Source organism: Podarcis muralis, chromosome 2 (assembly GCF_964188315.1).
Source record: "Podarcis muralis chromosome 2, rPodMur119.hap1.1, whole genome shotgun sequence".
Lineage (NCBI taxonomy): Eukaryota > Metazoa > Chordata > Lepidosauria > Squamata > Lacertidae > Podarcis > Podarcis muralis.
Genome location: NC_135656.1, coordinates 121,663,452 through 121,678,366, shown reverse-complemented (window position 1 = coordinate 121,678,366; position 14,915 = coordinate 121,663,452). Strand labels below are relative to the sequence as shown.

At 44.5% G+C, this 14,915-nt stretch overlaps 2 protein-coding genes across 2 annotated transcripts in view; one reads left to right on the top strand and one right to left on the bottom strand.

Moving 5' to 3' along the window:
* Positions 1-4,265, top strand: part of LOC114592617 (uncharacterized) — a 41,118-nt gene extending 36,853 nt beyond the window's left edge. Inside the window, 2 exon segments of the mRNA XM_077923452.1 lie at positions 1,653-2,591; positions 2,593-4,265. Of these exon segments, the coding sequence (XP_077779578.1) occupies positions 1,653-2,591; positions 2,593-2,715 (1,062 nt within the window). The 3' untranslated portion in view covers positions 2,716-4,265.
* A 7,066-nt stretch (positions 4,266-11,331) lies between these two features.
* The window catches only part of LOC114592548 (uncharacterized), a 32,740-nt gene continuing 29,156 nt past the window's right edge, over positions 11,332-14,915 (bottom strand). The window contains 3 exon segments of the mRNA XM_028720769.2: positions 11,332-12,713; positions 12,716-13,187; positions 14,140-14,147. Coding sequence (XP_028576602.2) covers positions 12,616-12,713; positions 12,716-13,187; positions 14,140-14,147 — 578 coding nt within the window. The 3' untranslated portion in view covers positions 11,332-12,615.

The window sequence follows — 14,915 nt, the reverse complement described above, 5'->3', positions numbered from 1 at the left end:
TTCCTCTAGTTTCCTCGGCAGTGCTCTTCGCGCTCTCCGCGATTTTCCGTGTCTCTGTGCTTTCTTGAATTAATCGGTTTATAGAGTCTGTATTAGATGATATTGTCGTTGTGTTGAGGTCCAATCTTGTTGTCAGTTCTGTTAGTTTCTTAGAGTTCTCTGTAGATTGCTTAGTGAGCTCTGCAGACTGCTTAGTGAGTACTTCTAGAGATTGGTTTATTCTGAGCAGAGCCTGTGTCATAGAATCCATTGATGCTGTCGTTCCTTTTTCCTGTGCAGCTGCTGCTCCTGATAAAGAACCTCTTTTTTGAGTTTGCTTTTGAGCCTGTTTTGTCTTGCTTCTTGTTGATATTTCATCCAGTGGGTTGCTCATAACTCAAGGTCGTTCTCACAGGAAAGCTGCAAGTGGAAAATCCCCCTTTGTCCACCGTAATGCAGTTAGAGTCCTCTAGAGGGAGAAATTGTATCCACACCAGTGTGCCAGGGAAACAAAGAAACAGAGAGTCCCAAATACAAGAGTTCAACCAAAGTCCTTACTTTGTAGCAATTTAAAATATCCCAATTCTTGTCCACCACCGTCCCATTAATTTGTATCAAGTAAGTCTTACTTTGTAGCCACCAGTATTATTTTGACAGCTCATTTGACAGCTCAGTCTCTAGGTAACTGCTGCTCCGGCAGTCTGGCCAGAGTTGTCGACAGTGGAGGGTCCCCCGTTCAAAACTCTATCCTTTTACAGGCAAGGTTAGTTCAATTTTTCTCTCCCCCTTCTCCTGCTCCAGGGGGGGAGACTCTTTCGATGTCAGGTTTAACGAGTTTTCAGAATTAAAAGAACTTTCCCTTTAAATGCAGCTCAGTCTTTTCATTGCTCCGTTAATCATGCAGCTCCGGGAGGCAGACTTCCTTATTTTTTGCCTTTCCCGTTTTCAGCCAAATCTTCTTAAATTTAAAGTCCCCTTTACTTTTCAGTTCTTACTCACGGGGTTTGTAGTCAATCAGTTGTTTCAGGAAGGAATCGGCGCTCTCCGTCAATGGCGACGCGGCTTCACTCCGCAGGCTGGGTAGCGATCCTCAGCACCGCACTCACTCCCGATGCCGCTCCGGAGCCTTTAAAAAGGCTCTTTCGCGATACCGGGGGGTGCAAAGGTGCCCGCCGGATCTCCTTGTCCACAGGCTTCAGCGCCTGTGATTCTAGGGGTCCCCCGCTCGCCGTAGCGGGTCAGACCCGAACCCGCGGAGCAGTCCTGCCTCGGAGCTCGAGGCAAAGGCAGCCATTAGACGCTGGCGCCGACCGGAAGTCCCTCAAGCCTTTGACTTAAGGAGGAGTGTTGGGATTCGCAGGATACTGGATAAGTCTGCAGGCTTCAACAGGATGATGCAATACTCTGCTGGGTCAGAGTGACTCAGCAGGAGTGTGATTAGTGTGATTGGCTATCACCTGTTTTAAAAGGAAAGCCTGTTTAACAGTGGGTGTGGTGGTTGTGCTGTAGTGTGGTGGTGCTGTGGTGGAGAGTATTCATTTGTAGGTACTCTGTATGGACTGTTTCTTTTGTATATAGCCTGTGTATAGCTCACATTAAAAAGGACTGCACTGAAAAACCTGGAACTCTTAATGCTTTGCTGAAAACGCCGCGTGGAATACGCGACAGAGAAGCCCTTTAAGTGTATGGAATGTGGGAAAAGCTTTAGTGTGAGCTGTAGCCTTACTGCGCATCAAAGAATCCACACGGGGGAGAAACCATTTAAATGCATGGAATGTGGAAACAGCTTTAGTATCATCTGCAATCTTATTAAACATCAAAGAACACACACAGCAGAGAAACCATTTCAATGCAGGGAGTGTGGAATGTGCTTTAATGGGAGCCTTACTAAACATCAGAGAACCCACACAGGGGAGAAACCATATAAATGCTTGGAGTGTGGAAAGTGCTTCAGTATAAGCAGCAGTCTTACTATACATCAGAGAACCCACACTGGGGAGAAACCATTTAAATGTACTGAATGTGGAAAGAGCTTCAGTGTGAGGAATCACCTTAACAACCATCAGAGAACCCACACTGGGGAGAAACCATTTAAATGCATTGAGTGCGGAAAGAGCTTCAGTGTAAGAGATCAGCTTGCTAAACATCAAAGAACACACACAGCAGAGAAACCATTTAAATGCATGGTTTGTGAAAAGAGCTTTAGAGTGAGCAGTAGCCTTACTTTACATCAAAGAACACACACAGGGGAGAAGCCATTTAAATGCATGGAATGTGGAAAAAGCTTCAGTGTGTCGTGTCACCTAACTAGTCATCGAAGGACACACACAGGGGAGAAACCTTATAAATGCATGGAATGTGGAAAGAGTTTCACTGTGAGCAGTAGCCTTATTTTGCATCAAAGAGCACACACAGGGGAGAAACCATTTAAATGTACCGAGTGTGGAAAGAGCTTCAGTGAAAATGGAACACTTACTAAACATCAAAGAACCCACAAAGGGGTGAAGCCACATAAATGTATAAAGTGTGGAAAGAGCTTTGGTGTACGTAGTAGCCTTACTGTTCATCTGAGAACCCACACAGGGGAGAAACCCTATAAATGTATGAAATGTGGAAAGAGCTTCAGTCAGAGCAGTAACCTTACTTCACATCAAAGAATCCACACAGGTAGAGACAATAGAAATTAAATGTGTGTGTAAAGTGTTTCAGGAACAACAGAAGTCTTTCTGCACATGAAAAAAAATCACACATGGGGTGCGGAAAGATGTATGGCAACCCTATAGTAATATAATTAATAGTGAGACTTGCTAATATATACTGCAAAAAGTACAATGTATGTCAAAAACTACACACAGTCTCTGTATGTATGGAAGATTGTTTTAAGATATTTTAATTGTTTTATTGCTTGTGTGCTTTCCATCTTAGGCTACTTTGGGAGTAAGGGTGGGATGATGATTATGATGATAAATAAACCGTAAATGTATGCAATATGGTAACTTGACCATTCAAGACAGCCATAAATGACAATAGTGCAACGTTTTCTACCATTGCTATGTTAATTATTGCCCGTAGTGGAGTAGAAAATAATTCTCATAATTCAAGCTACAATTGGTGGGGCATGGCCTCCTTGATAAGTTATCATCATAGCCAGCCCAAGGCATTCTGCTGCCTGAGTTGGAAGTCCATGCGGAGAAGGCAAATACAATGGTGTCTGAGGTGACCTCATCCCGCATTGTGCTTGGAAGAAAAAGGTAGCTATTGCTGCCACATGGCATCTCATGCCTGAGGTGGTCACCTGACTGCCTAATGGTAAGGCCAGCCTGGTTGTAATTCAATGGCAGGGGGTTGGACTCGATGGCCCTTGTGGTCTCTTCCAACTCTATGATTCTATGATTCTATGGTTTCACATCACATCTCCTGGTGATGTCCCTTTCTTGAAGAATGGCTACTTTTAGGTCAGCAATGGAGAAGTTGAGATGTTCTCCTGCTGGTTTCTGAATATTGCCCTATCTGTTCTCAGGTTATTTTGTTCAAACTTCTTTCTTGCGATCCTTCTCTCCGGCCCCTCCCAACATTTGGGGCTATTTTAGTTTAGAGAAGGGAGGACATGCTAGAACTGTGTGATATTATACGCTGTGTGGAGAAAGTGAAAGGAGAGAGGTTTTTCTCATAATACTTGAATTCAGGAACCTCAAGTGAAGCTAAATGTTCGAAGATTCAGGACAGGGAAAGGAAAACCTTCAGACAGTACATAGCTGGATGATAGAATTCACTCTCACAAGATGTTCTGATGGCCACCAACTTGGATGATTTTAAAAGAGGGTTAGATAAATTAATGGAGGAAAAGTCTCTCGATGGCTACTAGCAGAATGGCTACCTTCTTCTACTATATGCTTCTGAATACTTTTTGGAAATGTTGGTGAGCAGAGAAAATTCTCCACTAGATTTATCTTCACTTCAGGTTTGTTTTTTCATTTTTTCCTGTAACTTAAGCGCTTCTCTGGGACACAGAGATTAGAAAACATTGCTTTTAGATTTCATGGCTAATTTCCTCTTTGGGTCGTAGATCCCAAACACCTGCATCTAAGACCACAGGAGCCTGCTCCCTAGAATTCCCCTCTGGGTTGGTAGTTATGTACTTCCGTTTAATTAAAATGCCACACGCAACTGGGTATGCAGGAAGCTTTAAATGAGAGGACTCTTCAGAGTTTAGCTGGGGGAATGTATGCATTTATCAATTGTTAAATTAGCATGCTATAAAACTTTTGCAAGTAATGGTGACTTTACCAGATGGTTTGGTGTCGTTTGTTTCGCAGATTATGTTCTAATGTAATCAAGCCCTACTATGAGTAGACCCATTGGATTTAATGAATCTAGGTTAGTCAGGTCCACCAGTGGATCTGAGACTGTTGCTTGTTATTAGCTGTAACGTCTATGCTCTTTCTCCACATTTGAATGACTAGACTGGCCATTCTTATGAATATTACCCTCCTAATGCTTCTTACGGGACGCGGGTGGCGGCGCTGTGGGTTAAACCACAGAGCCTAGGACTTGCCGATCAGAAGGTCGGCAGCTCGAATCCCAGCGACGGGATGAGCTCCCGTTGCTCAGTCCCTGCTCCTGCCAACCTAGCAGTTCAAAAGAACACCGAAGTGCAAGTAGATAAATAGGTACCACTCCGGTGGGAAGGTAAACGGTGTTTCTGTGCGCTGCTCTGGTTCGCCAGAAGCGGCTTAGTCATGCTGGCCACAGGACCCAGAAGCTGTACGCCGCCTCCCTCGGCCAGTAAAGCAAGATGAGCGCCGCAACCCCAGAGTCGGCCATGACTGGACCTAATGGTCAAGGGTCCCTTTACTTTAATGCTCCTTACGGTGGTTCCCTAAGGTGTGATATTCCTTCCCCAGATATTTATCTTGTACCTTCCTTGTACAGTTTTGGGCGAATGCTGAAGACGAACCTTTTTTCCCTGGCCTTTTGACACTTGAGAAGTGTATTTTCAGCACCCATCCTATTCCCGTGACTGTAATTTAACTTAATTTTGAATGCTGAATTTTAACTTCTTGTGCCCCTTCCTTGGACCTGCTGGTGCAGGGCAGGTAATAAATTTAGTAGTGTAGTAGTAACATTACGTGGTTTCGAATTTTCCTTTTGTGGATGGTGCCTATGCTTTTCATAAGCTGAAATGCATTTACTGAAATGCATTTCTGCTGACATGGTTAAAATAAATATTACAAATTGATTTCAGCCTCTGGTCACAAACCTGTGAGGCAAATTTAGGACCTCGCTTTCATCTAGTACTGAAAGCAATGCTCTGTATATTTTACTGGGAAATACTAGCATTGAACGTTTCTGAGAACCACAACACTCTGCCCACGTTCACTGTCAAATGCTGCCCTGCTCTCCTGTCTCCCTCCTCCGAAAATCCATTTACAAGTTAGCTTTATAATAATCTCCTGGCTCACTGACCCTCTTATTAGTGATGAAGAAGCAGGGAATGCTGGTCCAATCAGATGGGCACTGGAGAGAGCCAATGGAATAGAGTGCTGAGAGGGGAGAGCCAATCAGGAAGCAGGGCCCCTAAGGCCCGTCCTCCGTGCTCTGAGGAGAATTTTTGGAGGGAAAATCCTGAGGGAAGGGTTTGGTTCTCCCTACACAGAGCTGGGCTTGGCCTGAAGGAACTGAACCGAATTGAACAGACAACACCTGTGCATTTTACTGTGAAATATCAACACTTTTAATACAAGACCTTGAAAAGAATGCCTTTCATGATCTTGAAAGAACATCTCCAGTGATCGTAACACAAGGAGATTGTGTAGAAATGGCCTGCTCCCACCCCTACACGGACCAACTATTTCAATGTCTCCATGCCATGTCTGCTATTTGCACTCTAGGGTCCATGTCCAATTTGACAGGACTCGCTCTGGATTAGGCTGGCAGAGGGAGTTGAGGGGGGGGGGGGCAGCTATGGAAAAGGTTAGCCCCTGGTGTGTGGTGGGTCTGCATGCTTTTGTGGCTGCTCTGGGGGGGGGGGTTCATTTCTCACTTCAGCAGGTATCACTTACTGCCACATGAAAGTATGGGAATCTGTCCTTCTAGAAAAATGGACATATAAACGAGCTTCTGGGGTTCGAAAATGTTCGGCACGGGGCTTCTGGTCCCACCTGCCTTAATGGAGGCTGCCCCCATGACAGCGGGGGATCGTCAGTGAACGAAAAACAAGGATAACAGGGCCCAAAAATGGAAACAAGAGGAATTACCGACCTTGAACGAGTGGAGGATGAAACTTATGGACTATGCAGAATTGGATAAAATGACTGGAAAAATCAGATACCAGAAAGATCACAAATTCATCGAGGACTGGGAAATTTTACGGAATATCTGAAAACTATATGTGATGAACAGATAACGCTAGTGGGTTTTAAAGAGGCTTTGTGACAATACAAGGTATATTGTCAGAAAGAAACAGAGTTGGAAGGTTAATATTAAATCGGCAATACTACATAGAAAATGCGAGAAGATAAGAAAAATGGATGATTGAGGGAGGTGCTGGTGGAAGTCCAAAAATTGCAAATTTGTAATCATGATTGTAAGAATTATTTGTAAAAGGAAAACTTAATAAAAATGTATATAAAAAAAACACAAAAAAAAACAAGGATGACAGAGGGCAAATCATCCTTGCAAATTCCTTCCAGGGACGGGGGGAACGGGCTTCACTCGCAGTTCATCCCGGTACCTGGCTCTCGCTCTGGCATGGATTTGGCTATTATTGGGTGTATATTGGAAAAGTAATTGTAAAAAATATTTTTTTAAAAAAATTCTTCAGTATGATTTTGTTGTTTACGTTAAAAATGCAGAACATAACCAATTCCCCGCTCCCTGGGATATAAATGGCTGTGGATAATACAATAAAATAGGAAAACATGCTCAGCTTCGTGAGCGAAGGTTCAGTGGAAATGCAGCTATTCCCTCTGGAAATGGTGGTCTTGTATTTTTATAGTGAATGAGGCCATTGATATATCTGGCTCTGGAATCTCCACCCCACAGGTGTCTGGTTGGCCACTGTGAGAATAGGATGCTAGACAAGAGTCTCTTCTTGTGCTATTATGCTGTTAAATCCCTGATAAATTATTATTAAATTTGTATACCCCCCTTCATCTGTAGATCTCAGGACGGTAGATCTCAGAAAGAGCCTCTAAACATACATTTTAATTCCTGCCTCCAGTGTTTTGTTTTTTGGGGGGACATAACCCATATTTTAGGGCTCTTCAAATATGAAATGTATATAGTGCCACTGTATTCTGCTCTGGTCAGACCTCACCTGGAGTACTGTGTCCAGTTCTGGGCACCACAGTTCAAGAAGGACACTGACAAACTGGAACGTGTCCAGAGGAGGGCAACCAAAATGGTCAAAGGCCTGGAAACGATGCCTTATGAGGAACGGCTAAGGGAGCTGGGCATGTTTAGCCTGGAGAAGAGGAGGTTAAGGGGTGATATGATAGCCATGTTCAAATACAGTATATAAAAGGATGTCACATAGAGGAGGGAGAAAGGTTGTTTTCTGCTGCTCCAGAGAAGCGGACACGGAGCAATGGATCCAAACTACAAGAAAGAAGATTCCACCTAAACATTAGGAAGAACTTCCTGACAGTAAGAGCTGTTCGACAGTGGAATTTGCTGCCAAGGAGTGTGGTGGAGTCTCCTTCTTTGGAGGTCTTTAAGCAGAGGCTTGACAACCATATGTCAGGAGAGCTCTGATGGTGTTTCCTGCTTGGCAGGGGGTTGGACTCGATGGCCCTTCTGGTCTCTTCCAACTCTATGATTCTATGATTTGTTGTTATGGAAGGAGTGACCTTTCAGGAGAATCTCTTGGATTAACACTTCCAGAAGGCATGTGATATTCTTTTGTTTTGCTTCAAATTTACAAGTGATTGTAGAATTGGAAGGGACCCTGAGGGTCATCTAGTCCAGCCCCCTGCAATGCAGGAATATGCATGTAGCCTGCACAGGGATCAAACCCACAACCTTGCCGTTATCAACACCACGCTCTAAGCAACTGATCTGGGAAGAAATCCAGAAGGGAGGTTGGCATCAGTGAAGGAGTCAGCAGTCAATGGGTTTAGCAAGCACTGTTGCAAACTGGACCTTTTTCTTACCTTACCTTTCCGGACCAAAATGGAACTTCCTTTCTTCAGTGCAGGCTACCATTCTGATAGCAAAAGCTGTGTTTAAGAGAGGTGCTTCGTAACTGTCAGTGTTTGTAAAAAGAAAAAAGAAAAAAGGAAAGGGTTCTGACCTCCCTTTGTCTCCTCAGCCTGGTCCTCAGACCCTTGTCGGCATAAGAGAGTCCACAAGAATATCCTTGCAGAGTGCTTTCTGCTTTTTTTTCACGTTAAGTGAAGAGTGACAGGTTTTTGTTTTTCTTTGAATGCATGATTTTGGATTTGTGCAAGCCTGGATTGTTTTATCATATTCTGGAGCACCTAGCAAACCACTGGCAACACTGCCAGGAAAGACTTCAAGATTCAGATGTGAGTGGCTGTTGGAATTGCCATTCACCATACAAAGTGATGAGCAGGCTGAGATTTTGTTTGTATGTGCTTCATTGCACAAGTGGACCCTCCAGCAAAAAGGTTGCATTCTAGAGTGCTCCTGTTCCGGGTTCCAGACAGCCATGCCCCTTTCCAGTAAGCTCCATTCCATTTCCCCTCCCATCTTCCCAATTACCCTAAACCACTCAGTGTTCTGTGGGCAGCAAGGGCTTTCCCTGGCCCCACTTAGGACCTTTCCACTACTTCTCCTTTGTGTGTTTTACCCACAGAAAGATCACTTATTGGCAAAAGAGTTCCCTTGGTATGCTGCATATTTTCTAGGACCCACCTTATTTCTGTCATTTTAAGTTGTTTCAAACTGTTTTTAATATTGTACCCCAAAGTCGTCCGTGACTGGACTTAGCTGTCAGGGGTCCTTTACCTTTACCTTAATATTGTATCTTAGTACAGTGGAACCTTGGTTCTCAACCTTAATCCGTTCCGGAAGTCTGTTCGACTCCCAAAACCGTGTGAAAAGCAAGGCGCAGTTTCCGATTGGCTGCAGGACCTTCCTGCACTCAAGCAAAAGCTGTGTCGGACATCTGGCTTCTGAAAAACGTTCAAACACTGGAACACTTTGGGGTTTTCGGCATTTGGGAGCCGATCAACTACGCCATTCGAGAACCAAGGTACCACTGTATCAGTGTGGTGTTTTAATCCATGTTGCCTGCCCAGGAACCTTAGGGGGGTCAGGTTAAATAAACTGCAACAACACAAGAAAGGATTACCTGTGATAGCAAACTTTTAAGGAAAATCTTTTGCAGCAGTCGCTTCACCATCTCGTTTTCTAGAAGTGGTATGTGCCAGAACCTTGTGGGTGAAACATGTGTAAACTGAAATGACCATCTTCCCAGAGTTGAAAAGATTGCTGTTCCACAACCTCTGGCAAACAGGATTTACTGAAATCTGGAGAGCAGCTACTTGGCTTCTCCTAGTACCTTTGTTACACGCAGCCAGATGCGTCCTGCAGAGAGTAGCAGTCTTGGGTTTAAAATGTTTGTCCATCCTATATGGCCAGCTTGGGCAAGTCCCATCATGATAGCCGATGAATCTGCACATGAGATAGTCATTATGAAACTCTGGCACCCTATTTGCAAAATTTAACAGTTCCAAAAAACATAAGCGATTTCACTTTCGCAAGATTAAACATACAGTGGTACCCATAGGCGCCGACTCCATGGGGCTTGAGGGGGCCCGAGCCCCCTCAAAAATTCGTTTGGGGGGGCTCCGCCCCCCCAATAATCTCCGGCGCCCCTCCAGCAGAGCGCCATTGCCGCCCCTCCCCCAGCCCAAAATGCACAGGGAGGGGCGGGCTGCATGCCTCCTGCCCTCCCTCCCGAGCAAAAGCTCCACCCAATTTCCTTTGGAGCTGATTAATAGGCGCAGCACGCTCTCCCCTATTCGCTCACGAGGCGGCGGCGCCACTTTATTTGCATATTCATGAGCTTATTTATTATTCATGAGCTTTCCCGGGCCCCCCCAATATTTTTTATAAGTCCGCGTCCCTGGTGGTACCTCAGGTTAAGTACTCAATTCGTTCCGGAGGTCCGTTCTTAACCTGAAACTGTTCTTAACCTGAAGCACCACTTTAGCTAATGGGGCCTCCTGCTGCTGCCGCGCCACTAGAGCATGATTTCTGTTCTCATCCTGAAGCAAAGTTCATAACCCGAGGTACTAGTTCTGGGTTAGCAGAGTCTGTAACCTGAAGCGTATGTAACCTGAAGTGTATGTAACCCAAGGTACCACTGTACAGCCTTCAGCTGTACTTGAGGGTCAAATGCAAAAATTTCCACTGGAAAAACGGTTATGTACCTGTGGAAAATGGAAGTATTGAGTCAGTGGCTCGATACTTCCTTCCTATAAAGTGCTTCTGGCTTCCACTTTATAAAGATTTGAGGAGTGAGGTTATTACCCTTCTATTATCGTCCATACCCGGTCGCTCAACCACTGCTACAGTGTCCTTTCTTTTGGATCAAGACGATCAGGCGACAGCAAAAACTGCAAGGATTTTAGCAGGAGCAATTAGAATGAGATCTATTATTTGATTATTGATGTAAACCCCCAAAATGTATTTTCTATAGTTAAGCTTTTACCTCTATCTTCAGTACATTTTATCTTATTTTATTGCTATGGCTAGTGGCTGATGCAAATAAAGATTCTTCTTCTGAGACAGAACTATTAGTCTTGCTTGCAAAGGGGATTATCTGTGTGCATGTATGTCTGCTGTCATACTTCTCCCATTTTAATTTTTACCCGTCTGCCTACAGGTTCATTGTTAAGCCACACACAGTTCTTGTTATCCAAGTCTGTCATTGTTTTCCCCCATGGATTTCCCTTCTCTTTGTGTCATGTCTTCCTTTCATGTCTTGACGTGCAACCGAAACAAGTCCTCATGGGAGAGTGTGGCAAAAAACCTTCATCTGAGCAGCAATTTTGTAAGACCCACTGCTTCTTTGCCACAAATTTTGTCTCGAATGTTGCAGAGCGTTTGCAACAGAGGATGGTGACTAGAGAGAAATTTCAGGACCAGCTAATGGAATGGGGCGGGGGAAGCAATCTGCAAGCTTCTCAATCATGCAGGAAGCCGCCACAGATACAGAAGGGCCTTCTGTGTGGTGGCCCTTCCGTTACCTATTAGACAGGTCCTGTCTCTGTTGCCTTCCCGGCATCTACCAAACACTTTCCATCATAAACAAACCTTTTAAATTGGAGATTTTTATTCCCAGCCCGCCCCTGTATTGCAACTGTTAAAACTCTTTTTTTAATATATATTTATTTTATTTACATCTCGCCTTTTTCCCAATGCAGGACCCAAGGCGTCTCACAGCGGAAATTGAAACAGATACAACAAAAAGCACACTATATGGATATTTAAAAGCAATTCAGTAAGTGACCCGATTAAAAACAGCGATGAAAACCATTTAAAAGCATTGCTTTCCCCCAAAGGTCTATTTCTTCTTAAAACATGGAATTGGTTTTAATTGTTTTATATATAACGTGGTTTTTTTTTTTTACACTTTTCATGTTTGATAGCTGAAATCTTTTATTTTATATTGGTCTGTTTTATTGTTGTAATTATTGTTTTGTTGTTATTTTCTGTAACCCTGCCTGGGAGCTTATGGTAAAAGGTGCGTAAGAAATCTAACGAATAAACAAATGAAACAAAGCCCCTCCCCCAACCTTGCAGAAGAAACCCCGTTATGTCCAAGAGGATCTTTTGCCACGCTCCAGGCAATTACATCATTTGTCCTTTGCAGGCTCTTTGATGTGAAGCTCTTTTCATATTCTAGGCAATTTCAATCCCGACGTGAAATCCAGATGTGGATTCTTTCATGGGAAGGAAGGTTGCAACTCCAAGACTTTTTCCACACTCCGTGCACTTAAAATGGCTTCTCCCCTGTGTGCCTTCTTTGGTGTACTGTAAAGGCAGTCACTTACAGTACAACTCACACTGAAGCTTTCCCCCACACTAAATACATTTAAAATGGTTCCACCCCTTTGTGAGTTCTTTGATGTACATTAAGGGCGGCGGTGCAGCTGAAGCTATTCTTGGGGTTGGTTCAGAAGATGCAGCCAACTTCAAGGTGTTGGTACAACATATAAGACCCTATACAATTCGGGACCAGGTTACTCAAGAGACCGCCTTATCCCTTACACACCCAGCAGATATTGCTGTGGTCTGCAGGAGTTTCTGCTGTTGAGTCCCAAAAATCTCAGAAGCCTGCTCTGCAATAACTCAGAGATGGGCTTTTAGTGTGGCTGCCCCCGTCCTGTGGAATAGCGTTCCTGCTGAGATATGACAGGCACCCACGGTCTGCACTTTCTGGAAACAGCTGAAGACATTTTTGCTCCAATAGAGTTTTGCCAGCTGGATAAATGGGGTCCTTGCCACGACTGTCCAGTTGGTAAAGATTTTAGTCTTGTTTTAAATGTATTTGGGTTTTTTTGGTGGTTTTTACTGTTTGCCATTATCTTATGTGTAAATTGCCTTGAGACGGTGGTTTAGAAAGCGATTAATAAATCAACAGTGGCAGTAGTAATAATAATACTAAGAAGAATAAGAAGAATAAGCGTAATTAAATGCTTTCTCCCCTGTGTGGATTCTTAGATGGCCAGTAAGGCCACCACTCTGGCTGAAGCTTTCTCGCTCTCCATGCATTTAAATGGTTTCTCTCCCGTGTGGGTTCTTTGATGTACTGTAAGGCTGCTGCGCACGCTGAAGCTCTTCCCGCACTCCATGCACTTGAACGGCTTCTCCCCCGTGTGGGTTCTTCGGTGTTTGGTAAGGTGATGACTCCGCCTGAAGTTCTTCCCACACTCCAGGCATTTGAACGGTTTCTCCCCTGTGTGAGTTCTTTGATGAGAGGCAAGGTTACCGCACTGGCTAAAGCACATCCCGCACTCCATGCACTTGAACGGCTTCTCCCCTGTGTGAGTTCTCCGATGAGCAGTAAGGTTGCCGCTTTGACTGAAGGTCTTCCCGCATTCCATGCATTTAAAGGGCTTCTTGCCGGTGTGTGTCCTTTCGTGCAAAGCAAGGCTGCTGCTCACTCTAAACCCCTTTCCACATTGCATGCATTTAAAGGATTTCTCCCCACTGTGCATTCTTTGATGCAAACCCTGAGAAGTAGAGGGTTTCTTCATCCCGTGCTTTGGCAGGTTTCTTTCCGGCGTTTTTGGCCCCTCACTTTCCCCACACATCTCTTTTTCTGCTTCGCACTTGATAGTTGCTGCCATCTGTTGTTCCCTGTAAATTTCATTGGCCTGCCCGGCGTCTGCTGGGGGTGGGAAGGGGAAGGGAAACACATTTGAAAAGCAAAGGATCAAGTCCAATTAGATGTTTCTTAAGATTTTTTGGCATCTCTACAATTTTCCCTCTTTCTCTTCTTTTCCCCTGCTGAAATCAAGGCTGCTTTCCTTATATGCTACAGTCTCAGACAACCACTTCAATTCCTTTCTGATCCATAGATCACTTGATGTCACTCATCTGCCTGCCCTCGACCCCTTCCGCACTGCAGGAGTGCTATACCGATACTCGGGTTTTTGTGTAGTCCGGCAAAGCCAAATTTCAAACCCTCATAACTCAAAAATGGGATGAGATAAAAAAAATTAAAATTGCAGATTTAAACTTGGTTTTTATCATTCAACAAGTGTACAAAATATTAAGAAAACTGGATGACATGGGGTAAAAAAATTGGATCACTTGATATTCATATAAAACTTCAGAGCAGTTTACAATAGTAAAGGTAAAGAGACCCCTGACCGTTAGGTCCAGTCGTGACCGACTCTGGGGTTGCGGCGCTCATCTCGCTTTATTGGCCGAGGGAGCCAGCGTACAGCTTCCGGGTCATGTGGCCAGCATAACTAAGCCGCTTCTGGCGAACCAGAGCAGCACACGGAAACGCCATTTACCTTCCCGCCGGAGCGGTACCTATTTATCTACTTGCACTTTGATGTGCTTTTGAACTGCTATGTTGGCAGGAGCAGGGACCGAACAATGGGAGCTCACCCCGTTGCAGGGATTCAAACCACCAACCTTCTGATCGGCAAGCCCTAGGCTCTGTGGTTTAACCCACAGTGCTACCCACGTCCCTACAATTGTACATAAAACCAGGCAATTAAAAAGACATAAAGAAGTTAAAAAGAACAAGTCCACAACTAGACTGCCTCTTCTGCACATGTGCGCAGCGCAATTCAGCGCTTCTGTGCGTGCAGATCGCTTCTCTCCATGCACGGGCAGCGAACCCGGAAGTAAACACTTCCAGGTTTGCTGCGTTCATAAGTTGAAAGTCCATAACAAGAGTGGAAAGCAACACAAGGTATGACTATACTGCTTACCCCGACTGGCAGCTGCTCTGAAGGGTTTCAGACAAACACCCTTCCCAGCTGTACTTGAAGATTATAGGGATGAATCCTAGGAACATCTTCATGCAAATCTTCATGCTTTACCATTGAGCTACGGCCTTGCCCCCAGGGCATGGATGGTCCAAGACAAACACTGTGCAGATTTACAATGTTGCTCTAAACCAGACATAGGCCAACTCGGCTCACCAGATCTTTTGGGACTACAATTCCCATGATCCCTAGCTAACAGGACCAGTGGTCAGGGATGGTGGGAATTGTAGTCCCAAAACATCTGGAGGGCCGAGTTTGGGGATGGCTGCTCTAAACTACAGTGGTACCTCGGGTTAAGAACTTAATTCGTTCTGGAGGTCCGTACTTAACCTGAAACTGTTCTTAACCTGAAACACCACTTTAGCTAATGGGGCCTCCTGCTGCTGCCACTCCGCTGCTGCGTGATTTCTGTTCTCATCCTGAAGCAAAGTTCTTAACTCGTAATATTTCTGG